The 26,072-nt window shown below is 46.1% G+C and overlaps 1 protein-coding gene across 2 annotated transcripts; it reads left to right on the forward strand.

The window, feature by feature from the left end:
* The first annotated feature begins 1,368 nt into the window (after positions 1-1,368).
* POLD3 (DNA polymerase delta 3, accessory subunit) lies at positions 1,369-25,041 on the forward strand. 2 transcript variants are annotated; one of them, XM_023945623.2, is made up of 12 exons: positions 1,369-1,789; positions 2,769-2,824; positions 3,349-3,451; positions 6,095-6,134; positions 7,590-7,722; positions 10,478-10,733; positions 11,978-12,050; positions 14,395-14,557; positions 15,814-15,926; positions 19,707-19,804; positions 19,879-19,960; positions 23,450-25,041. In XM_023945623.2, exons 1-12 carry the CDS (start codon positions 1,691-1,693, stop codon positions 23,653-23,655), a joined length of 1,422 nt encoding a protein of 473 aa, XP_023801391.2. In that variant the 5' UTR covers positions 1,369-1,690; the 3' UTR covers positions 23,656-25,041. The 2 variants fall into 2 exon arrangements, with proteins under 2 accessions (XP_023801391.2, XP_023801395.2); XM_023945627.2 differs by having other exon boundaries at positions 1,651-1,789; positions 19,710-19,804.
* The last annotated feature ends 1,031 nt before the right edge of the window (positions 25,042-26,072 follow it).

Genomic DNA, 26,072 nt, shown 5'->3' on the forward strand with positions numbered 1-26,072 from the left:
ACTGGACATTTTTCAGCTTGCTCAGCTCCTTCTGGCACCTCTTTTGAGAGGTCTGGTGCAGACTGAGCAGGAGGCGTGAAGGGGAGTGGGACCATCTCTGCTCCTAAGGAACAAGTGACAGGACAAGAGGAAATGGCCTCAAGTAGTGCCAGAGGAGGTTTAGGTTGGATATTATGGAAAATTCCTGCATGGAAAAGGCTGTCCAGGCGAGTCCCCCTCCCTGGAGGGATTTAAAGCTGTGTGGATGTGGCACTTGGGGACACGGGTTAGTGGTGACCTTGGCAGATTCCACTGGATGACCTTGGAGGGCTTTCCCACAATTCTGGGATTTCTCTCCCCACTCCACCGACACCTTTCGGTGGCACAAGGCCAGGTGCTGTCCCACACCATGTCCCTGTCTCACGGGCTGAGAGGTGACAGAGCTCTCCACCATTCCCAGTGCCCGCCAGGCAAGCGTGGTGTCCAGCTGGCACCTGCTGCCTCGGCCAGGGAACTGCAGCAGGAGGGACAATGCACACAGAAATGCGCTGCCGTGCCGGACACGAGGCCGCTGCATTTGCTGTTTGGCCAGAGCTCCCCAGCTCTTTGGAGTCGCTGACCCCTCCTGTGACTGCAGCAGGTCAGGAATTGCTGTTTCTGGCTGTTCCAGGTTGGTTTTCCCCAATTCTACTAAGAAGTGTTATGTTGTTCTGTTCTATTCTATTCTATTCTGTTCAGTTCCGTTCTATTCTATATTTAATTTAATTTAATTTTTATTTTATTTTTTCTTTTTCTTTATTTTTATTTTTTATTTATTATTTATTATTTTATTTAATTTTAATTTAATTTTCATTTTTATTTTAGATTTTATTTTATTATTTTAATTTTTATTTTATTTTGTTTTATTTATTCATTACTTTATTTTATTTTATATTTTATATTTATTCTATATTTTATTTTATATTAATTATTATTTTATAATTTATTTATTTTATTTTTGTTGTTTAATTTAATTTTAATTTAATTTAATTTTAATTTAATTTAATTTTAATTTTAATTTTAATTTTATATTTTATTTTTATTATTTTAATTTAATTTTTTATTATTTTATTTTATTTTATATTTTATATTTTATATTTTATATTTTATTTTTATTTTATATTTTATTTTATATTAATTATTATTTTATATTTTATATATTTTATTTTATTTTTAATTTGTTATTTAATTTTAATTTCATTTTAATTTTAATTTATATTTTATTTTATTATTTTATATTTTATTTTATTATTTTATATTTTATTTTATTTCATTTCATTTTATTTTATTTTATTTCAGTCGAGTGCAGCCGGTGATGGAAGAAGGGTGGAGAGGTGATGAGTAAGGATCAGGGGAAGGCCGACAGGGCGGGTTTGCAGGTGGGAGCCAGGTGCGCTCCACGCAGCCGGCACTAAGAGGGAGAAGCGCAGCGCCACGGGCAGTGCTCGTTCCCGTGGTGTCTCCACACAGCAGCTCCGTGCCGGGAACGCGCTGCAGCGGGGAGCAGCGGCTCCGGGAGGTCCCTGGGGCTCGTAGGAGAGACGTTCCTGGCAGCAGCGCAGGAGCCATGAAGCGCTGAGGCCGCCGGGCCCCGCCGGGCCTGCCGCCCGTCCGCCCTTCGCGCTCTGCCCCGTGTCCCCGCGCGGCCGCCGTCGCCGGCGGGGCCGTTGCCATGGCGGGGGCGCGCGGGAAGCGCGGGCCCGGCGCGGCCATGGCGGACGAGCTGTACCTGGAGAACATCGACGAGTTCGTCACCGACCACAACCGCGTCGTGAGTCCCGCGGCGCCTTCTCCTTCCCTCGCCCTCCCTTCTCCTCCTTCTACTCCCTTCCTTCCCTGCCCCCTCTTCCTTCTCCTTCCGCTCCTTCCTCCTTTCCCGCCCTCTGTCTTCTGCTGCCCTCTTTCCTACTCTCTCCTCTCTCCTTCCCCTTCCCTTCTCCTTCTCCCCTCTTTACCGTTCTTCTCCCTTCTCTTCTTCCCCTTTTCTTCCTCCTTTTCCCATCTTCCTCCTTTTCCCTTCCTCCTTCCTCTTCCTCCCCGCTTCCTTCTTTACTCTCCCCTCTCTTCCTCCTCTCTTCCCCCCTTAATTGTTTTGAAGGCAGTTCAGAAAGCTGATGGCTTTCTGCGTGGGTCTGTTTCTTTCCAGTTTTATTTCGAAATTTTATTTGGAAAAATTAAAATAAAATAAAATAAAATAAAATAAAATAAAATAAAATAAAATAAAATGGCTTTGCGTAGAAAATGGTGCAGCAAAGTTGGCACAACTTTTCTGACAACGTAAACAAGAGCAGCCTGTGGGTTTGTAGCTTATTCCAAGAAAAATCTAGACAAACAATTCAACTGAAAACTGTGTTTTCAGCCCAGAGCCTGGGGCTTGGTTTAAAAGGGCAGAGCAGGAGGAGGAACCGGTGTCAAAGGTGTACCTGGTCAAAATGACACAGCAAGGCAGAGCAGGGTTGGGATTCCAGCCCTGAGACCCTGCACACTGGTGTAGCTGGAGATCCCCGTGTCCCTGGGACAGGAGAGGGGCAGAAATTCCCTCCCCAGCTTTTGGGACAGGTCTCAGGAATTCAGTGCACTTACTGAAGCATGGGTGTCCACCTGCTCTCACTTTTGCTGTGGGCTTCTTGGAAAGAAGGGGGCTGTCTAAAGAATTCAATTGACCAAAAGCCAAAGGTGGGAGATTTATCCAACTGAGAGGTCGAGGTTTTCTTATTGAAATGGTTTGTTGGGTTTTTTCCCTTTTCCAGGTGACATACAAATGGCTGAGCTACACCCTGGGTGTCCACGTCAACCTGGCTAAACAGTAGGTGTCACTGCATCCCCCAGAGCCTGGTTAACTCCTGTTAATTCCATGTTAATTCCTGTTTCCATCATCATAGCGAGCATATTAAAATGATTCCTCTGGAAATATTTAAAAACCCTGCCTGTCTTCTCAGGCACAGCCAGTTGTGTTACTCTGTGTGCCTGGCTATGTGCCAGGCTTACTGGGCAATGATGGCACCAAAAAGTCTCCAGTTCCTCTCTCAGGGGCTTCAGAAATGCCTTTCTGGAGGGGAGGCTTTGGAACAAGCTGCCCAGGGGCTGTGAGACCCCCTATTAAATGTATTTACCCTTTGATTTCTGTAGCTGTTGTACTGGGGTTCTTCACAGTGGCAGAGGAGCGAGGGTCTCAGAAAGATTAAATTAATCCTGGGGAAAACAACTGTGCTTGTGTGACAAGTGTCCACATCAGGCAGGCTTTCCTCTTGGTTTGCAGCTTGGGCTCCTTGGGAGGGGGGCTGCAGGCTCTTTCCTTTCTGGTTGCTAACACTGGTTTCTTTTGTGCAGAATGCTCTATGATTATGTGGAGAGGAAACGGAAGGAGAACTCAGGAGCTCAGCTCCACGTCACCTACCTAGTAGCAGGAAACCTCCTCCAGAATGGCCACGTTGTGAGTGTTTCACTTCTCACAGGTGTCTGTGAGCCCTTTATTGTGGTGACTCTTCTGCTTTGTCTTGTGATCATGGGGCCAAAAGCTGAGCTGGCTCTTTTTGCAGCAGGAGCTGCAGTGTGCTAGGGCTCCTGGACAGGGACAGAATAAAGGTCAGTGTCTGTCCCAGCGTGCACACAGAGGGCAGGGAAGATCAGCTGGTCACACTTTGGGAACACAGTGCTGAATAACCCCCCAGGGTTCTCAACTGATCAACTTAGATCCCACTACCCCTCATCTCATCCTCTGCTCTTGTTGGGCAGCAAAGATGACAAAGCCTTGTGGAGGGGCCCTTCTGAGATGAGCTGATCCACGTCCCAGGATCTGCTGTGGCATGGAAGTGTCTGAGGGGTGTTTGGAGGGAGCCTGGGACTCATGTAGCATGGAATAATAGCAAATAGAACAGCAAACGTACAGTTGAAGTTTGTCTTGAACAGTTTTGAAGTTGTATTGTTAATTAAACCACCTTCCTAATCCTGGTAAACAAAAGAAACATTAGTTTATTAACAGTATTTTATATTTAAAGTGCTTCTGCTTATTAAGCAAAGGAATTGCTGCTTAATGCATTAAGCTTGTCAGATTTTCAGGAATATCAACTAAAACTTCAGGCAGATACCCCAGAGGTGTTTAAAAGAAGATGAGAAAATTCAATATCTGCTCCCCCTTGCCCACAAATTTAAGAACCAAACACTAAATGCCTTTGACATCCCACTAAGGGTTTTTAAATACACAAATATCTATTACAATATGATCCAGTCTTCTTTTAGGAATAGAAAATCTCAAGGTGTCCTGGCTTTCATTTGTAGTTTGGGAAAAAAACCAACAAACCTTTTTTTTTTTTTTTTCTCCTAAACAATAAACTGGTTCACACGCATGAAATATGCTGTCAGTCTCCAAATCTGCCTGAATTGGAAGGGTATTATTTATTGCATTAGTTCTGTGTGATGGAATATATGTATTTAAAGTTGCATGAGTAGTGTCACGTTTTATAGCCCAAGCTTAACAGGTTTTTCCCTCATTTCTTTTGGAAATAACGAGTCCCTTGGCTCAATAAAACTGGCCAAGGGATTGTCAACCAGTACTGTTATATTTAATGTATTTGAAACAAACAGGTGACTTCTGACATAGGAACAAATAATTATTTTGTAACTCTGTCTTAGCAGCTAGTGTAATTTTAAAATAAGATTACAGTATCACTGGCTGGTTTAGGTTAGGAAGGACTTTAAAGTTCAAGTCATTCTGATCCCTTGGCACAGGCAGGGAGAGCTGTGGGAGCCCTGCACTGCTGCCTGCTGGCAGTAGGTGTAGCCGGAATGCTGTGGATCCAGCTGCAGCCCTCCTGAAGGAAAGGGATGCAAATCCCTCTCCAATGCTGCTCCTCGACACTGCACACTCTTTCCTTGCTGCTTTTTACACTGAGGGCCCAGACTGCAAATCTTTATTTATTCTACCTGCCTTTGTTTTCTTGCCACTTGCTCTTTTGCTGCCTAATTAAAGCAAATTTTTAATCCTGGTAAACAGAAGAAACATAAACTAATTTACAGTATTTTATATTTAAAGTTCTTCATCTCATTAAGCAAAGGAATTTCTGCTTAATTGATTTATTTTTCCTCATTGCTGCTTGTCAGATTTTCAGGAATGTCATCTAAAACTTCAAGCAGATACCCCAGAGGATTTTAGAAGAAAATGGGAAATTCTGTTCCCCTTTTCCCACAGACAAATTTAAGAACCAAACACTAAATGCCTTTGACATCCCACCAAGTGTTTTTAAATACACAAGTATCTATTACTATATGATCTGGTCTTCTTTTAGGAGTAGTAAATCTCAAGGTGTCCTGGCTTTTATTTGTAGATTGGAAAAAAACACTAACTTTTTTTTTGTTTTCCTGAATAATAAACTGTTTCACATAGATGGAATATTGTCTTTTAATCTCCAAATCTGCCTGAAATGGAAGGTAATTATTTATTGCATTAGTTCTGTATAGTGGGACGTATTTAATTAAAGTTGTGCAGGCAGTGTCATGTTTAGAGCCTGAATTTAACAGGATTTTCCCTGATTTCAGACCAGGTCCATGGTATCCGTTTAATACAGAATTAGTGGTGGGGTTTTCGGTCTGTCTCTCTGGATCCTCCCAATATTACCCATAGCCCATTAAATGTCCTGGAGCAGGTATAGACCTTGAAGACTGGCCAGAGAGCACATTTCCAGAAACACTCATTCCTGGTTTTTAAATTAATGCCTCATTTTTCCTGGTGTTTTGCTTCCCTGGTGCCGTGTGTGGGCTGCAGACTGCCGCGTTCACGTGCCCAGGCGGTCCAGGGGCTCCTGGGGCAGGGCTCCAGCCCCTGCCCGCTTGCTTTGCTTCTGCTGCACCACTGTTGGGGCTCTGTTTCATCTGTGTCTCATCTCCCAGAGTCAGGAATGGCAGAGGATAGAGGCTTTCTTCAGGGATATCTGTGCAACTGGAAAGTAGGATGACAGGGCTTTAAAAAGTGATGAGTGTTCAAAGGCGTTGGCAGTGTTCTGTGCTACAATAATCATTAGACTTTCTTATTTAATAACTGAAAATACAAGATTTTAAGATTGTGTTTCTCTTTTTCCAGTGCCACAAGGTTGCAGTAGTGAGGGAGGATAAACTTGAAGGTAAGCAGACCGGGAAAGTCATGTGGCTTTAACTTTTTGCTTTGAAAGAACAGCAAAATGAGCAAAGCTCAGAACTTGCCATCTGCACGTAAATGCCCAGCCAGGCTCTCGGGGTCAGGTGTGTACTTTTTGTACCAGCTGTTTCTCAGAATTTGGAGTATCTGAGCCAACAGCTGAATACCTTCAGGCTTGTGATTTGAGCCTGATTTTTTTTTTTTTTAAATTCTGAACATTTTGTCAGTGATTCAGTGATTCTTTTCCACCTCCCTGCTACTGACAGCAGGGAGACAACAATGCACCACAGTGTCTCACAACAATTGGGAGCCTTCAGGCCCCCAAGAATGCTGAAACTGGTAATTCTGGTTATTGGTTCAATGCAATTGCAGTCATTGTCCCAAGTCCCGTGGGTGTTAAAACGTTCTCATGGGACATTTACCTCAATTTTGTGAGTGAAAGGTGAAAAAACCCCCATTGCGACACTGCTCCCTGCACTGTCCATTGTCTCACCGTCTTCCCAGCTCTGGTCCTGCTGATGAAATCTTACACACAGAACTGAAACACAACTTTGGGCTCTTCATCACTTCCAAATAACGTCTTTGGCACTTGAGAACACACTGTGGTATTTGTGACCTTAAGGATCTGTGCTAATGACCTCAGTTTGTTTGAAAGGCTTGCGTTGTTGGAAATCTGAAGCGGATTTCTAGCTCAGGCTGTTTTCCTCGGGGTAGGAGATTGTCAGGCAGTGCAACTACTCTGTCATGTTTGTTGAGTTATGTGTGCTGCGTAACACTCTTGTGTTTGCTGTGGAGGAAAGGGTTGCTCATGGTTTTTGTATTGGAAGGCAGGCCAAAGGTATGACTTATATTTGGAAGAGACTGAGATTTTTGATGGGAATAGGGCTGCATAATCTAGGACTGGCCCCAAGAAATGATTACTGTGTGTATTTTTACAGTGCCTAGAAGCTCAGCCTCAGACCAGGACTCTGTGGAAAGCACAATATAAGCAATGAACAAAGAATTCCTAAAAACCAACCCTTGTCTCAGGGGGGGTTGCAGTCTAAGTAGCATAGGAAAGATAAAGTTTTGATTCCAGCAGACTGGTGGGGGTGACACTGTGGGGCTGGACACAGCCCCAGTGGCAGAAAGCAATGACCAGCTACCTTCTGCCTCAGCTTTAGGTACTCACTCAGATACTCTGGATCCCAAACACTGGGTGCTCTGAAGGTAAACACAGAGAGATCACTCGTAAGTCAGTTGAGCAAGAACCAGGAGTGTGTAGTGGAAAACATGACAGGCTTGTGGAGTTTGGTACCTTGAGTTCTTCATCAGTGAGTGATGGGAGAAGGTGTGGTTAGACTTTTTTATATTCAAGTTTTGCTGTCAAGTAGTCTGTCAGTCTTTCTGCATCCTAAAGGGTGTGCTAACAGAGAGCTTTTTTTCCCCTCTTTTTCCTCAGCAATGAAATCTAAGCTGTCCACAATTGCCAGTGTGCACGTGTACAGCATTCAGAAGGCCCTGCTCAAGGACAGCTCCCCCCTCTACAACACCGACTACGACATCGTCAAAACAAACCTGCAGCACTGCAGCAAGTGAGTCCAGGCTCCCTTTCCCTTCCAAAGCACTTCCAGACTGGTGTTGCACTTCAGTGCTTACTAGATAGGCCTGGATTTTTAAAAAGCGAGGAAAAGATATCCTCAAAATCCTGCCAGACCAGGGCCCAAAGAGCACATTGTGTGATGGTTTTTAAACTGAGCTCACAGTTGGTTCACTTGGTCCTTACTCCAGCAAGGAGACTGTTCCAGTACCTTGCTTGTCTGATGGCTGGAAACGTTTCTCTTTTCCAGGCCACACTTAATCATGACCATTTTAATCCAGTTCTCAGCCAGACAGGAAGAGAAAATCAAAACAGGCTGATAAAACCATGAATGATGTGCTCAGCAAAGCATTTGCAGGAGTTTGCTTTCTGTTTTATGAAACTGTGTTTTCATCTTCTGGACTCATCTACTTCTCTGGAGATGTCTCAGAGGAACTCCTTCTCCAGGAGTTGGGCTTTGATCTGTGTGGTTTCACTGGAGTTCAGAATAGGTTGTGATCCCTGAGATGTAGGAGAAGCACACAAAACAGTCCAGGCAGCACGAGTGTCCTTCATGGTAGAGCTGGAAAAGAACTGGGAGGGACTGCAGTCTCCAGGAGTCACTGTCTCTCTCCTGAGCAGCACCTGGCAGCTGCAGCTTTTAATCTGTGTGTCGTTCCCACCACAACAGTTTCAGCTTGAAGTCATGGGGATGCACAGTGCCATGACCAATCTGGTTTAAAGGGGGATGCCTGAAGGGTGTGTCATAGGAAGAGTATAGAATTTGAAAGGAGAAACGTGGTTGTATCCAAAGTGTTGACCAGAGAGTGGCAGAGAAAATAGAAGCTGTGTGTTTGGGGCATGAGTGTGGATGCCCTGGAAGGTGCTGGATAATCCCTCCTCAGTGGAGCCACGTGCCCTGGGTGTGGCTGTAGTTCCCTTCTGTTTTCTCTTAGGAAGGCAACTGCAGCCACAGTTTGTTTTCTTCCCCTCTGTTTACTCTTAGGCACCCCAGTGTGGTGGTACTTGTGCCTTAGGGATACTTGTATCCTTTGGGATTTAAACATCCTGAAGGTTTAGATAATCCAAGTTCTATCTTTGAAGTCTGTGTGTAAATCCAGTTTTGAAGCAGGATTTCCCAAGCAAACTAAGAAGAATTGCACCTTCTTCGTTTGTGACCTGGCTGAGGTAAATACAAATTGATCACATTCCCTCTCTCTTGCCATCTGCATGGAGAGTCTTTGACACTTGGGAAAAGATTCCTGCAGGACCTGCAAAAGCCAGAGGTTTAATTATGTGAGGTTTGTAGCAAACAGAACCTCCCTGTCTGTCCAGATATTTCACAGCTCCAGGACAAGGATCTTTATTCTCTTCTGTGTTTCTACGGGACCTGCTTTGCCTGAAGACAGTGCATGGTTAGATGTACAAACTAATACCAATGTCTGGGTTTAATGCCTGTTGCAATTGCCAGCTTCCCAAGCAGAAGCAGCTCCTTGTTTGCAGAGCATACTCCAAGTATTGCCTATTTTTTCAGTGATTATTTAGTGAATTTTAGGTTGAGCCCATAAAGTTATAGTCACACAGCAGCATCAAGGCAAGCTGACTTGGAATGTGGGAAGTTTAGCTGAGCACAGTCAACCCAACTGTTGACAATATTATTTGTGACAATATTATATATTGGAGGGTTGGTGGTGTTTAGAGTAGGAGCTCAAGCTGCTCTGAGAGCTGTATTAACCATGTTAAAAACAGATTGAAAGTATAAAGGAGAGCAAGATTATTTTTCTTCAGTGTCTGCTTTCCTTCCTTTAAAGGTTTGAATGTCAAGAGGTTGCTGCTGCAGCCTCAGAATGCTGTGGAGATGGTGTTGTTTTGTTAATACACATCCTGATGGGAGTAGGAGCGGACTGTGCACGTGAGCAGTTAATGCTGAGGCACAGAAACAAACTGGCAAAAGGCTGCTTTATTTCTTAGGCAAATAAAAATATGCTGTGTAATTCAGTGGGCCGGGAGGCGTGAGTCTGGGCTCTTTTGTGACATTTCTGTGGGAAATCTGGAAAGCGTCGCCTGTGATTTGCACAGTGGGGAGCAGAGTTCAGCTATTTTTGGGAGCCGCTATTCCTGACTGTCAGTGAGTTGTGCTGTAACTGCGAGCACATCATTTAGTTCTTGTATCTCCACATCCTCAAACAATCAAGTTTCAGACCATTATAAGCCAAGCTGCTTCTCAGTCTCGGGGATTACATGGAAATGACTTTGTATAGTTAAATCGCAATGTCACGGATATTTTCTGAGCCATTTCAATTGTTCACTTTCAGCTGAGATTTGCTTACCTGGCCCAGTGTGGCTGCTTGTTGCAGCAGCTGTGGGCTTTTTCAGAGCATCAGAAAGCTGTGAAGGTTTTAGATCCTCACACAGCCATACAACCTCTGCCACAGGCTTTAGAGAGTGTAACCCGTTTTGGAATAAAATGCAGCCTGCTGCCTGTCCAGCCTGAGTGTGGAGCAGGCCCTTTTCCCCCCAGGAAAGCCGCACAGCTCGTTTAACATGCAAATACTGTGGCTCTTGCTGACAGGTTCAGCTGATCTTTTCATCAGAGGTCTCTTGCTCTGTGCCAGCCTTTCTTTCTTGTCCCATGCACACATTAAATTGCTCCTTTTTCCATAACAGGAGAACGCGGGCCGGAGGAGCAGCGGTGCTCCAGGAGGGGGGGAGGGCGAGGTGCAGGCAGCAGAGTTGAAAAGGCTAATGGGATTTTTCACTCCATCACACAGGTTCAGTGCCATCCGCTGTGCTGCCGCTGTGCCCAGGACGCCGCCTGACGCTCCCCGAGCGCCGGCGCCCGCGCAGAGCGCCCAGGGCCAGAGGGACCCCGATGCTGCCGGCGTGGTCAATGGCCACGGGCCCCCGGCTGCCAAGCCCGCCCCCCAGCAGCACAGAGGGATCATGGGCATGTTTGCGGCCAAAGCAGCGGCCAAACCCCAGAGCACACCGAAGGAGGCCAAAGCGGAGGCCAAGGAGGCCCCAGGTGTAAGTTACCTCAGACCCCCCGGCTCCGTGGCTTTATCCGCTCGCACACCCCCTCGGTGACCTCCACCACCCCTGCACCGCTTCTCCTGCTAAGCCCATGTCCCACTGGGAGTGCTCAGTGATCCTTTGTAAGTGTTTAACTGTGTGCAGTCTCCTGGGGCAAAACCGCTTCGTGCCACGCTCTTGATCTCTCCACAAAAGTGTTTTTGCCGTAACTTTGGCGTTCCCCAAAGAGCCGGATCTCCGGCATAGCTGCTTTATGGAGACAATTGTTCCGTTGTCTTCTTCTATCCCAATATACACACCAGCTGAGGATCTTGCTCTCTCCATTGTGCTTAAAAGGATTTGTTTTGAGCAGTAAGTGAAACGTGAGAAACCCAGATCTTAAAAGTATCAAGGTGTTTAAATTTGGTCGGTGAGGGAAGTTTCAGAGCTTGATCTGTGCAAGACTAAATTGTTTATCTTCTGGACTGCTGTTTTTCCAGGACAGGATTATGCTTTCATTTTAATTAGTATAATTGTTTTTAAAGCAATGTGGCCAGAAAAATGGGTGTTAAAATGGTAACACTCCCTGGGGATGGCTTAGCCTTTTTATAACAACTGAGTATGCTTCGGTTCCTTTTTCTGATTTTTAAAGGAAGTTTAGAACTGGTGAAGTGTGCGTGTTTTGGGAACTTAAGTGTCTGGTTGCCTTTTATTTGCATGAAAATAAGTTGGATTAGAAGGCTGCACTTTCCTAGGTGGTGTGGGTGGGTGGGTGTGTGATTTCTCACTCTGGTGGTTGCATTGGTGCAACAGAGCAGTGATACTTCCTTGCAAACAGCCTAGGTGCCAGAGGAGCAGGAAAAAGCCTTCCTGGTTCAGCCAGTCTCTGTTCTTTCCTCTGTCAGCTGCAGTGAGTTGAGCTGACATCTCAGTTGAGATGGCTTGCAAAAAGAACAGTTAGCTCCTGGGAGCTGACCCTAGTCCCCAGCACTTATTTCAGTAACACTGTCAGCCATCAAATGGGAACATGCCCCAGTCAGATCTGAAGGCCTGGCTAAGGAGTCTTTAGTAACTTACTCTGGCCCCTTTGATGCACATGGTGCCTAGTGAGTATCTTCAGATTCTCCAAAACAGAGAATTTGCTAAATCTGCTGAAATCTAAGGCAGTGGGAACACTTTATTTTGCTTGTCCAGAAGCAGAGCTGTGCATCTTGAGGGCCGGGAGCAATTCCTGTGCTTATTCCTCTCTTTGCTTCCAGGTGTCTGCAGCAAGCAGCAAGCCACCAATTAAGAACAACATCATGAACAACTTCTTTGGAAAAGCTGCTATGAGTAAGTGCTCCTCTGTTTCCAGAGGCCAGCATAGTCAGGGAATAGCCTGTTGTAGTTAAAAACAAACAAACAAAACCCCAAATCTGAGGATTATTTGAAGTCTCTCTTATATTCTTTTAAATTGTATTTTATTCAAGCTGGGTAGAAATTAAAAAATATTCAGTACAATCAAGTGTTTTGTACTAGAGCCGTGATGGGAGGCATACAGAAAGGAGCAGAGCTCTTCCTCCACACTGGATTTTCTTTATATCCCCTTTTTCCTTATAGTTTTCCATACTTTCTTCTGCTCTTTTGCACTCAAAGGGGTTAATGTTTTTGCACACAGCTTTTAAAGCAGAAATTAAGAGTTTTCAGTGGAATTTTTCAGACAAAAAGCTTGCTGGAGGGAGATCAATTAAAATGACATATTTGAGCAGACTAACCCAGGAAGGATTTTTAGTGCAGAAGAAATCTGATTTAAAGTGAGTTCTCCTGGCTGGAAGATCAGCTATTGGTGAGATGTTTGCCAAAACCTGTTTTGCAGGGCATGTTAATGGTGCTTGCTTTTCATCACACAGCACTGAGGAGCCCATCGTTAGTTTTAGGGTTAATTTCTTTCTTAAAAACTGAAGGACTGATAAATGGAGAATAAAAATGAGGGGTGGCCTTTCTCTTTGAGCAGAGGTTTAGACTAGGTGCCTTGGACTAGATGACCTCTGCAGTCTGAATTATCCAAGTCTAAAGAAACTATGCTGAAGCTTTTAAATACTGGAATATTGGAAAAGGACTGTGGGACCTTCTTCAAAGATTCCCTTATAGCAGTGAGTGCAAGAGGCTTCAAAGAATTTTGGAAGAGAGTAAACAGCAAAGTTCACTTTCTAACAGACATCTGTCAAAGTTTGCAGGGGACAGTTCCAGCACTGAGCAGAGAAGGCACAGCCCTGCTGGGACTCTTTGAGTCCCTGTTTTGGTGAGACTGAGGGAGCTGAGGACGCTCTCAGCCTAAGGACAGTCACTGCAATTAACTGGAGTAAATTCTACAGGTCTGAGAAGAGCCCTAGACCAAAGCTGATGTGCTGAAAATCCAAAGTGACATTCCCCATGACCCAGTAGTGATGGGGGAGGCTCTGTGGATGTGTTTCCATCATTTCCAATGGGCGCTCTTCTCTGCTGAGTCCTGTCACATCGAGGAAACTTGTGAGGTGGCTGCAGAGAAGGAGCAAGCTGAGCAGAACTGGAAATGATTATATGTATGGAAGAGAGGCTGGGATTCCAGGAGTAAGATTTATTCCCTACGTGCATCAAAGGTTCCACCATTGCCAGAAAGTCCTGAGTTAACAACAGTGGGGTCCTTGGGCTTTCTGCTGTTGATCATAAATAAGAGAGCTGTCGTTCCAGTGCCGTTTGCCCTTGCCCAGGGAAGCAGGCAGCCTGTTTTCCCAGAACTCCCAGAAAGGCATTGGCACGATGTTGTGGCCCTGCCAGCAGCCTCTGACCCTGTCTCTATTGGACACTCAAGGTTGGGTTCTTTCTCTCCTTGAACTGAAATTGATGAGAGGGAGGCAGTTTTCTCTTGTTCGGTCTTGGTCGTTTATTCTTCTCTTATCAGCATTACATGTATACAAGGTACAAGGAGCTACGTGCACTAAGATAGAGAGGCACAAAATGGCTGACAAAGATCTTCTTCAAGGTCTTTTATATGTCCATTTACCCAATTAACAGATGCCAACTAAATTATTTTTCTTAATGACCCAACACCTGAGTGCTGCACTGCAGCATCTTCTGTCCAATCACCTACTACTACCCAAAAACCTCTAGAAGAAGAAGATGAAGAAAGAAGGACAAGAGACAACACCCTAAATCCTCCATCTTGTCTTCTGTTCTCTAAACTACTTTAACTTTTTCACCCAGTGACTTAAGAAAGCTTTCTAATTTACACACTTACATTCCTAGCTTTTCTATTTAACTTTAACAGTTGTTTTCAGGATGTTATATGAAATTCAGTGCTTTCTTGGATGTCAGAGACAGATATCAGAGATAAGGGCACACTCTCTGTACCTCTGACTCCAACATGATCCCACGGATGATCTCCTGCCAGTGCCTCCCAGTCCTCTTCCACAGAGTTTTAACTGCTGCAGAACACGTGGCCTGAGATCAGGAACAGCAGAAACATGGAAAATCACCTGGAAATTTAGCATGCCCTTCTTTCTCCCATGTCTGTTGCAGCTTGGCCAATCTGGATCCCTAAATACATGATGGGTAGTGTTGTCTGTATTCTTGGTGCACAGAGCTAGCCAGCTGCGTTGTAAGTTGTCATTCAGACTGAATGCCCAGTGTTTGTTCTTTTTGAATGGTTTATTCACAGATAAACTCAAAGCCAACTCTGTGCCTGAGCAGCCAAAGGAGGAGAAAGAAGCAGTGAGGCCTTCAGTTGCTGTAGCAGAACCAGAGTCATCTCCTAATACTGCAGCAGAGAAACCTGGGAAGAAAACAGAGTCTGCTAGAATTCAGCAAAAGGACAAGAAAAGGTGGGTCGTGCCTTTCGGGGTCCCTGTGAACCTGTCTGGGGACAGCCTGCATGGAGCTGGCTGGTCATACAATGCTGGCTCACCTCCTGTTTCCATCTACTAAATTGTGTTAAACATGACTAAAATTATCTCTCAGGATTTTTTCCTGGTGTTCCTTTTCCATTTGCTGCTGTAGGTGCCTCAGGGCCATTAGTGCCATTGCATATTGGACGGGACACGGCCCAGGTTGTCCTCAGTGGGAAGGGATGACTTTCCATGAGACAACCTCCCACTGTGAGCAGCCAGGGGAGAGACCCCGCAGGCAGCTTGGGGAGGGCTGGCAGGAGCACCTGTCCTGCAGGGAAGGTGGGATGTTCCCAAGCTTGTATGTACACAACTTGCAGCACAAAGTTGTGCTTGTTGATCTCCATAGCTCATGTACGGCTGCTTTCAATGCCACTGGTTTACTTTGGGCTGAGGCTCCAAGTTAATTTTAAGTTCAGCCCTTTGTGTTTAATCCAACCCAAACCGACAAAGAATCGCTACAGTCTGATGGCTCTCTGGTGGCCTATGAGTAATTAATTGGTGGTCTCAATCCATTTCTAACTGAATAGGTAAGCACACCACCCAGCCCACCATCGCAGTTAGCACTAACTGCTTGTCTCATTGATAGCCTTGTCCAAGAAGCCAAGGGCCTGGAGGTATTGGCAGCGTGGAGTTGGGAAGGCCACTTGGGCTGTCCCAGCTCTTTGAGGATACGTGGGCCTTTAGCCTCCAGGCTTGTTCGTCTGACACGTCTCGCCAACATTAAAAAGAAAGAAGCTATTTTATTTTTCCAGTAGTCTTTAAAAATGGCTCCAGGATTCTGAGACACTACCTCATAGTCAGTCAGTGGCAAGCAGTCTGTCAAAAGAGCTTCTGAGTGATGCTTTTGGGGACATTGGGAGCCTGAGCTAAAGAGACAAGATCAGAAACACACTCTTGCCAGGCTGCTGTGGCCAAGCGAGGTGAGGTACTGGGCTGAAATGCAGAGGGGCTAAAGAAATCCTCCTTGTTCTGGACAGCTGGATACGGGGAGGGATGAGAGGCCTGGAAATGCTCGTGCACCTATGCTCGGCTAGTGAGTGCAGAGTATGCAATGCTCATGTTTTTAAGAGGCATTTGATTTCCTTCCATGAGGAATGTGCTCATCCAGATGCAGGTGATGCTTTCATGCACACATGAGAGATAATGGGTGTTCATTCCCTTTTTTTTTTCCCCTTTCATTTTTGTGGCAGTAAAATGAAGAGAGCAGATAGGTCAGATGACGAGGACGAAAGAGATCCCGAAAGTGTCAAGAAAAAGAGGAAGAGAATCAAACAACTTCAGTCTGACAGCAGTGATGAAGAAGGTAACAAGATCTGTAAACAATCAGGCATGTGGGTCAGGGGCCTGATTTCCAAAACATTACTCTGCAAATCTGTTGGTCAGTGATTGAGGGAATAGTTTGAAGGACTAAAGGCCATGGAAATGGCTGTATCCTGAGCTTTCCAGTTATCTTTGTGCTGCAAGCACTTGGGCATAGGGTTGAGATGTCTCAAAACAAAGATTCGGTCTTTGTTTTAGCTTAGCTCAGACCTGGCTGTCTCCTCACCAAGTGTGCTGCCAGTGCCACTGATGTGTGGGAAGGAGGTTCCCAAAATCTCTTGCGAAAGATAGTGTGCCTTCCAGAGCCATAGGGCTGGTCAGAACCAGTTTGTGTGGGGAGGAAACACAAATGGCCTCCCTCTCCTCACAGGGTCATTTTTAGTATCTTTATTCTGTTTGTTCATAGAAAGGGTTTGGAAGATAGTGTTGGAAGCAAGACATCCAAAAAGAAAGGAGATGCTAGGGAAGTTGGAGGCAAAGCAGTTGAGCCGTATCCGATGCGACTCTGCGTCTCCTTGGTGGCTGTGACAGGAGTGGGGTGCCCAGAACATTGCAAGATTTGGGCTTATAATGAGGAACAGCAGGCCTGGATCCCAAAGAATTTGGATAACTGAGGTGACAAATGCCGTTCAATATAGATAACTGGGAAATAAATTGGATTTGAGCTTGGGAGTATGTGCTAAATGGAACAGTCATCCAGCAAGCTGCTCTGGAAAGGAGGTTGGGGATCCTTACGGACGAGTAATTGAAACCACCAGTTTGGTGTAGAGGTCCAGTAAAAGAAGGTGAAACAGCAAATGGGGTGTACTGGTGAGGAGGTGAAGTCCCTCAGGAGAGCCAGAGCAGATTCCTCATTTAGTGTGGCTGACACATGGGCACCAGCTGGGACATCAGGAAAATCTGCAGTGCCAGGGAGAGGTGGCTGATGTTGGTATCTTTGCAGTATCCATGCCACCTCTGGGCCTCTTTTCATAGTTTCCCTGCTGCCCACATAATTTCAAATGATCTTTGTCATCAGGTATGTATCACTTCTTAGACTCTTCCACAGGATGATAAATCTCTCAAGAAGCTGTTCTTCATGATCAGCCTTAATTCTGTCACATTCCAGTATGAAGCTCCTTGTTTGGCTATCAAATATATATATATACATATATGCCCACACTCTTTTGTATTTATTTCTTTAAATGTTTGTTTTTCCATTTCCTCATCATCCCCTACTGACAAGCTGAGGTTGTTTAGCTCTGAGGAGAGAGTTTTGAAATCAGCCCATCCTTGCTGGTAGAGGCCTTTGGTCCTGCTGCTTGCCCAGGAATGAAGATATATTTGAATTGTTTGGAATATTTCTAATTAGTTACCAAACTGGTAATATTATATTTTGTATTGAAGTAGAAGACTGTGAGTTGGATGGAAAAAACAATATATATGTGTATATATATATATACACACATACATATATGTATATACACAGCAGCTGGACTTCAAGAGCATCTGTTCTTGGAAAGGTTGAAAACAGGTTTCTGCAGAGAGCAGGGGCAATTTCAGTCAACAGCATCAGTGAGCAAAATGGGGCCTGGAGTGACAGGCACACTTAGGAAGGTTTTGTGGGTGTGAAACTCAGCCTGCATGGCTGATGTGAAGCACTTATGGGCAATTCCTTGTCAGGCCAGGTCTCCTGCCTAGTTCTATATTAGTCTGCTCTTGATGTACTAAATGTAGCTCTAAATAAGCTCTCCTTACACCAGCATCAGCACATTGTACCACTCTGGAAATACAGAGAGGGCATAAGGCACAATCCTCTCCATTTAAATGATTTTTCATTAAAAAGTTATATTGGTATGAGGGTTCCTTAGTCACTGCGGGTTGTTTTGCTTCCAGTGCCAGGATAAACTCCACAAATGCGCCCACAGAGGACAGGAGGTTTGGCAGCTTCAGCTGTACCAACACAGGCAGCGTTTGGCAGTGTTGACAAGTGTTTTACAGCCACTTTGGAGGGTGATTTCAGTGGCACTGTGACCTACAAACTCAGTGGGTTTTGGAGAGCCACAGCAGAAGCCCTAAAGCTTCTCACAGTTTTTCCAGGCAGGGTCAGAGCAAACCGAACAAAGCCAGGATTTACATCTTTGGTCCATCCAGTTGCCCAACTTGTATCCATTTCATGCAGCTGTTGCTGTTGAGCAAACTGTGGGCAGCAGCTAGCGGTTGACTCAGGAGTTATCACATGTCAGAGGGCTGTGTTGGCTAGAAGAGGATAATAAAGTAATAAAAAAGCTTGATAGTAGTTCTGAACACTGACGTGGGGAGAAGGTGCCTTCTGCCTGCCAAAAGCTGGGGAAATTCTTTGAAGGAAGCTGAGAAAAGCCTGAATTTCCCCCAAGGAATCTAGTGGAGCTGGCACACACACGATGCCTTCAGCTTGAGCACGGCAGAGGCTTTTCACCAGGCTGGCTTTCAGCCCTCTTAGCTTGTCCTCTCCTGAAGATATTTTCAGAGGGCTGAGGCCAGGCTGGGCAGGGGTAGCGCAGGTTTGGGGCCGAGCAGTCTCTGGAGGCCTCAGCCCGGGGTTGGCGTGAGGCTGGGATAAACACTGAGTGTTGGGATAAACACTTGCAGCCCCTCGGCCACCCCAGCGCCTGCAGCTGGGAGCAGAGCCCGTCTGGCTCTGTCCTGCGGCGCTGCCAGCCCCGGCCCTCCGCAGCAAGGAGAAAGCCCAGGCGCGTTATCCCACCCTGTTTGCATTCCCGTGCCTCGCTCTCGGCAGTCGGGAGGCCGAGGAATGCCATTTCTCCCTGGCGCTGGCAGCCGCGCTGGAGCCCTGGGTAACCTGCGGAGGTCAGCTGGCCGCGCTCCCGGCAGCGCCGTAACTCCTCGCTGACCTAACCCCCCGGGACAGCTCCGGATCCCGGCTGCCAGCAGGGCTGCGAGCAGGAGCCGGGCAGGCCCCAGCCACATCCGTGTCCTGCTGAAGCAGTAGGTCACAGGAGCGTTTGCTCCCCCACATCCCAGGGCTGGTGTGGCGGCGTTTCTCACTTGGAGCTCCTGGAGCTCTGTCCCCCTGCCAGCCCCACGGGAGGGTGACCCTGCCTTGCTCGTTGGTCTAAAGCCCTGCTTGTCTCACTTTGACGTTGCTGGTAGAGGCTCCAGAGCTCACTTTGCTCCGTACAAATGTGTGAGGGTGTCCTTGACTGCTTTGATCAGTTCTGGCATTGACTGGAGTCTGTTGAACCCAGAGGAGAGCAAGGAGATGAAACAGTGAGAGAATATGCTTCTTTTTTTGCAATGGTTTGGATTTTTGTGGGATTTTTTTGTTTTGTTTTGTTTTGTTTTTGTTTTTTTTTCAAATTAAAGTTTGAGATGTCCCTTAACAATCTTCTAGGATGTGTGATAGTGTATTGCACTTTGTTCTTGGGTTATGCTAATAACATGGATTGTTTGGGATGTGTAACGCCACCAGTGAAGCAACAACTGTTTTACTACACCCCGCCTCTTTTAATTTCTAAACAAATCAGTCACTCTCTTTAACAAGTAAGTGAAGTGTATAGCTAAAACCTGACAGTTCCTGTGCCTGGTTTTAAAGTTTCCCTTGGTGGAACTGCTTTTTTTGTCTTACCAAAAATCCCCTGTACACTTCTCCTATCCCATCCCATCCCATCCCATCCCATCCCATCCCATCCCATCCCATCCCATCCCATCCCACTCTCCTTCTTTCGGGAATCTCAGTGTGTAGCGTTACACCCACGTGCCATCAAGGTGTTCTTCTTCCCAGCAGGTGTCCCACTGTCTCCCACACCCGAGGAAGTGGGAGCTCCTTCTCCACCACCTGTACCTGCTCTGAAAACTGAACTGGAGCCTGCATCCACGGAGGTGAGAGCAGATTAGGGTGATTAGCTGCCAGAAATGAACTCCTGGTTTCTCATCAATGCTGCAATGTCCTCCAGGTGTCAGCTGCAGGGAGGAAGAGGAAGCGGAAGCGTGTGCTGAAATCCAAGATGTTTATTGATGAGGAGGAAGGCTGCATGGGTAAGACTGGCTGTGCCCTACACTCACTGCATCTCACTTTATTGGCCATTTTAACAGGCCAGCCTCTCCCAGGCTTTGAAAGAGGTTCACAAAATCACTTAGTTATCCCACTTGGAACTCCTGCTCCCAGACTGAGGTAACTGTGCCTCTGCTGAAGGCCTGGGTAGGGAGTCAGAGCTGTAGTTGAATCCTTACCCTTTTTGATTATTCACTGATTTTCCTTCAGTTCTTTTCCCTTTCTTCCTGTCATCATGATTAGCACCTTCATTTAATCTCGTCTCCTAAGCTGCAAGGTTTTAAATATGGTAGAGAAAGAGGTTTAGGGTTTGGGATAAATTCTGGCTGAGATAACTTTGTTGTGTTTTGTTTTTGTTTTTTTTTTATCTTGAGGCTAAATCCAGAGCTGTGCAGAACTTGATTATATGTTAAAGGAATTTACAGTATCCCAGATAAACAGGGAATAAGTTGGGGCTTAAATACTTCATAGGGTTTCTGTTTCTGATAAGCGTGACTGCTTTCAGAAGGCAACAGAGTCCCTGCAGAGGTCCCGAGAGCCAGAGGTTTTGAATTCCAGCCTAGCTGGACTCTGCTTCCTCCTGTGACCTGGAGAAAGCTGTGTAACACCACTGTATTTGTTTCCTCCTTGTCCTGACATTGAAGTAGAGATGCAAACGTTCAGATTATGTTAATGTGGGTTTTGGGGGTTTTTTTTGCGGCTTTAAACACTTAGGAGTGTGGAATGTGTTCTTTGTAATGCTGTTGTCAGCTCCATTGTATGGGATGCTTTCATTCTCCAGCCTGACTGGGCTGAGGAGATGCCAGTGGAGCTCAGCTGGTGCTGGCGAGGATGTGGTGCTGTTGTACAGGTCTGTCGTGGTGCTGGACATGGAGAGCCTCGGGCATTCCTGGCCCAGTTCCGGAGCTGCCTGGCCCAGACTCAGCCTGTGTCTGTTTGCACCTGTCTGCAGAGCTGCATTTTCTGTTTCCTATTAACTCCTTTAAAGAAACACAAAGCTGTAGCTCTCAGCAGCTGGCTGCACTGGGACTGAGATCCCAAGTGCTGCATTCTTGTCCAAGAATTGGCCTTGCACAGTTATTGACAGTTTTGGCTGGTTACCTTATGGGGTGTTTTGCCCTCCCATCCCAGATAGAGCCATTAAAACACTTAGAATGAAAATGGAACAAAATAGCTTTAGAGAGGGAGTTGAGTTGTACAAACTCTGCATCCAAACTGCAGGAATATCTCCTCCAGGTTCACCTGGGAATATTGCCTTTCTTTCTCTGCCCTTCACCCCCACAGGGTTTCATAATCCCTTGGAAAATCCAGACTCCCAGCTTTACAGTTCATATGCATTTATGAAAAGGGAGTGCAAGGCCCTGTTGTGCCCTTGGGAGACAGATCCTGTGGGATGGAGAGAGGGATGGAGCTGGGATACTGGGGAACTGGGTGGGGAGGAGATGCTGTTTTCTCTACGACAAATCCTCCAGCCTGTTATGCAGGACTTGCTGTCTAGTTATTGTCCAGTTTCTCTCCTCCCTTCCATTCCCCACCCTTTCCATGCACAGGCCTAATAATTCAAAGGCTAAATAACTTGCAAATCTCCCAGGCTAATGTAAATTTTAGTTATTCTTTGAAATACTGGGGTTTTTTCCCCCTCTCCTGCTGTTGTTTTGTTTTTAAACCAACACTAGGTTTTAAGAGGTGTTAAATCCTAACATATCCTGGTATGAGGCTGTACTTTATATTTCTTCACAATTATAAGGGATAGTTTTCACAATAGCTGCAACAGCAAGGAATTGGTGTCAAAAAGCAAAAGTAATTTAAGGATTAGCCCTGAGGGAAATTGAGCAATTAAAGTGTGTGTGGAGTTAAGGACAAGACACATTCCTAGGCATCAACAGAAATCCATGGATTGAGGGCCTGCTCTTAGGCTCCAGTAAAGGTGAATTATTGAGGTTTAAGTCTGTGTGTTTCTACCTTGCACTTTCTAAAGCTTCAAAGGGCTCATGTGGGCTTGGAGATTGGAATATCCATGTGTGCATTGGAGGGAAATTTGTGTTACAGCATTTTAGAGCTCCCATCATTTGATCCACTCTGATTTAGTGAGTCTGGCTGTGAGTGGGGCATCAGTAACCTGTGCACCCATAGGTACTGCAAATCCAGACTTCTGAAGTTCAGCTGAGATTGCAGCCAAAGAAAGTTGATCTAAGCTGTGTTACTGCAATTGGAGGGGGTTAACTGCATGCTTTGGGGGTTCCCAGCGGTTCCTGACAGGGCTGACAGCAGCATAAGGTTTTTGAGTTCACCCAGTGGTCTGTGGATGGTGCACCCTGGAAAGCCTGTTGCCTCTGAAGGGAGATTGCTTGGTTTGCAGTCCCTGCTTGAGGTTCTGCTAGTGCTGCCCAGGAGGATTTCATAGCATTCCTCTTCCCAGTCTCTGGTGACGTAGGAAACCTTATTTAACTTGATGCATTAATACAAGTGAAAGCCAGTTTCCCAGAAGAAGGGAAGTTAAGACATCTGTTTAAAAGAATACAGTTGCTAAAGAAAAATGGCTTACCAAAAGAATCCCAGAGCACTGCTGGGAAAGCTGATATAACAACATGTACTGGGGTCTGACAGTGGCTTTCATCAGTGGAGCTGACTCCAGTGTAATTTCCGTGAGCGTTGTTTTATATCCCTGGGCTTTCCATCGCCGGACGCTGACAGCAGTGAGCTGGCAATCCCCTTCAGGCAGAGTCCCTGGCTGCAGACACGGCTTTGGGTTGATTTTTTATAAAGGATTTCTTTATGTTTGCCCTGCTTGGCCACCTCTGTGGAAAGAAGCTGCCCCAAAGGTTTTGTGCCCCTTGAGATGAGCGACATCTGCTTTGCTCTTTCCTGACTGTCCAATCAATGTGCTGGTGAGGGCAGCTTGGAGATGTCTCTAGGTTGTCTTGCCTGGATTTCTGGACAATCTGATTGCTTTGGCCCCTGTGGAAATCAGACCAAGTCAGAATAGTGGAGTTTAGCCATAAAGTAGATGTTCCATTGTCTAATGCTAAACCACTGATTCTGATCTCCTTCAGACTCATCACTTTCTGATGGCTGCTTGTCAGCCTTTGCCATATGAATTAGAATCTGAGGATCACTGTGGTTGGAAAAGCCCTCTAAGGCCATTGACTCCAGCTGTTCCCCCAGCACTGCCAGGGCAGCACTGGCCCATGTCCCCAAGTGCCCCACTGCATGGCTTTTAAATCCCTGCAGGGATGAGGACTCCACCACTGCCCTGGGCAGCTGTGCCAGGGCTGGACAGCCCTTTTAGGGAAGGAATTTTCCCTAATAGCCAACCTAATGGACTTAATTCCTGTGTCTGACATGTGCTCCTTGAACCCAAAACGTTCCTTTCCAGGAGTGCAATGGGAAGGCTGCAATGGGAAGGTCTTTGGTTTAAAGATGGCTTAACCATCATCATCATCCTCTGCTCCCTTCCCTCTTCTTCCCACCAGTGACTGAGAAGGTTTACGAGAGCGAATCCTGCACGGACAGCGAGGATGAATTCCCCAAGCCCAAGGCACCAGCTCCACACAAACAGCCTGTGCTGCCCACAAAGAGAGAACCAAAGGAAGAAAGGAAGAACCTGAAGAAAGGGGCAGCTCCTGCCAACAGAGCCAACAAACAGGTCTCCATCATGGGCTTTTTCCAGAAGAAATGAACTGGGTCTATCTCCCAGTGCCCTTGGCAGCTTGGGAGTGTTGCTCCCTTTTTTTGCGTGGCTCTCTGCAAGCTGCTGCTGCTTGTGGAGGCCAACATGCAACCCCTGGTTACGCAAGGTGTCCTGCTTACTGTGTAAGGAAGCCCTCTGGACTAGATTTTGTATCAGAGAAAAGTTTTTATTTGTTACTGCAGTAATTTCAGTCATCTTCACTAAGCAGTGTGGGAACTGCCAGCTAAAAGCAACATTTAGAGGAGCTCTTGAAAGACTGTTAAATCTGTTCACGTGAAATTGTATTTTTGGTGCTAAGTTGGGAGAGGAATTGTGGAGTTTTCCTCCCCTCTTTGTACACCCTCAACTCTTCAGACTGATCCAGATGTTCACATTGGGTAGAAGCTGTAATGCAGCAGGTCTTCAGGCACAGACACAAATACTGAACATCTGCTTCAGCTTTAACTGAATGAAGTGTACTTCATTTCCCCCCTAAGACTGGTAAATAGTTTTTGCTCTGCCTTTCATAATCTTTTTTTGGACAAAGCAGTGCATATGAAATTCTCTTTTCTTCCTTGAACGTATCCTCTTAACTTGCTCAGATGCCTAATTATAGACTGGGACACTGTTGGTGTTCTGTCTTTACAAAAACATCCTTGAGGCTTCCTACCCAATTGGCTCTGGAGTTATTGGGGGAAGGCTTTGCTGTTATTGGGAAAGAAAGTGGATCTTTATCCTTGGAGGCCAGTGAGTCAGAGGGAAGGGTGATTAGAGGGCACTGTTGATAACACCAGCCGGGTACCAGGAACAGGGTGCGCTGCATTGCGGGGTTCATAGGTTTTGGGTTGCCTGAAGGGTTTTTTACAGGCATGAACCAGACAAGAGAAGAGTTTTTCCTTGGACATCTCATCATCTGCCTGCTGAAGGAGGTGTGTCACACAGCACATGGTCCTGAGGAGCCTGTTATGGGAGGGGAATAAAGCACACCAATCCTGTTAACTAGAAAGGAGCTGTTAGTCTGGGCCTCCTGCTCAGCTCTGAGGCTGACAGACAGATGGAAAAGATTTTTACATCTTTTACAGGCTGGTGAGTGCTCCCAGATAGGGGCTGGTGTTGTCAGTGGTTGGTTGAGAGGAGCTGCTGTACACCAGCAGCATCACTGGGTTTGTGCCTGTGCTGTGGCCTGGGAAGAGAATGAACAACCATATTCTGGTTTAATGAAGGAAGTTTAACTGTTGAGAGAAAAACCCACCCTGCTGTAGTGGTTCTGTTGTTCTTGGTAGAGTTGAGGGGGTATTTTTAAAGGTAACAGTAACAAATCCCATTAAACATGGATTTTTATTTTTTTTTTTTTCATTTTTCCTTATTCATTAAATATAATGTGTCAAATCCTGATTTCCAAGGGTTGTTGTGATATTTGACTGCGTGGAAGTCAAAGGCATTTCTCCGTTGAAGTGGATAAAGATTTCTTCCATCAAAACCAGGGCTGGAAGCTTTCAACTGAATGTTTTAGGGCATCTGAAGCCTCAAAGTACCAGGATTTGTATTGAATTTGGATCCCCAGAGCATCATTCCAGTGGCAGAGGGACAGGACGGGGTGTGCTGGTTCTCCTGCTCCTCACCTCTGCCGTGGTCTCGCTGGAGCTCCCGGCTCCACCCCGACTCCTGTAACCAGATCGACGTCATACGGCACTTCCTCAGGAAAATGACTTAATGTCTGCAGGAGCAGGACCCGGGAGAACTTCAGACTTCCAAAAATCATGATCTCATACTCCTCACTCCCGCACTCCATGGGCTGCCAGCCCCAGGGGGGCTTCAGGTCCCTGGATGCCCCCTTGGCCAAGGTTGGAGTGTCCCCAGGTGGTGCCTGGAGCAAGGAACTGGGGCTGGAGAGAGGGAGAAGGTTCTCCTGTGGGTCGGAGTCACTCCTTGGGCACTCAGGGGCTGGAGGGGGAAAAATGTCCATGGAGCACATCTCCTGCCTTAGGACATGGTACTGGTGGGGCTCAGGGTCCAAAGGCTCCTCCTGGAGATGCAGAGGTCTTTATACCTGTGCATGTGTCATTTATAGCTGGAGATCCAGATCCAAGGGGGATCCGCTCTACCTCTTCCCCCTGTATCTCCCCACCACATTTACACCCTCGGAAGAGCCTCAGAAGAGGCAGTGGGAGAAGTTCATTCAATGAAGTGCAGCTAATAGTGTTTCTTTCCTCCCTAACAACCTTATTTCAGGCAGAGGAATCTCCATCCTCGTTTTCCAGGTGCACTGAGGAGTTGCACTGTCAGACGCTCCATGCTAGAGCTGTTGCACCGGACTCTTGTTGGACGTGGTGCTTCTGAGACAGCAGCCCCTGGGAAGGGGCTGGAAGTGCTGCTCTGAGGGATGCAAAAGCCTCATCCCTTGTTCGGGAGACAGGCGAGCTGAT

This window comes from Cyanistes caeruleus, chromosome 3 (genome assembly GCF_971803275.1).
Source record: "Cyanistes caeruleus chromosome 3, bCyaCae1.hap1.1, whole genome shotgun sequence".
Taxonomy (NCBI): Eukaryota; Metazoa; Chordata; class Aves; order Passeriformes; family Paridae; genus Cyanistes; species Cyanistes caeruleus.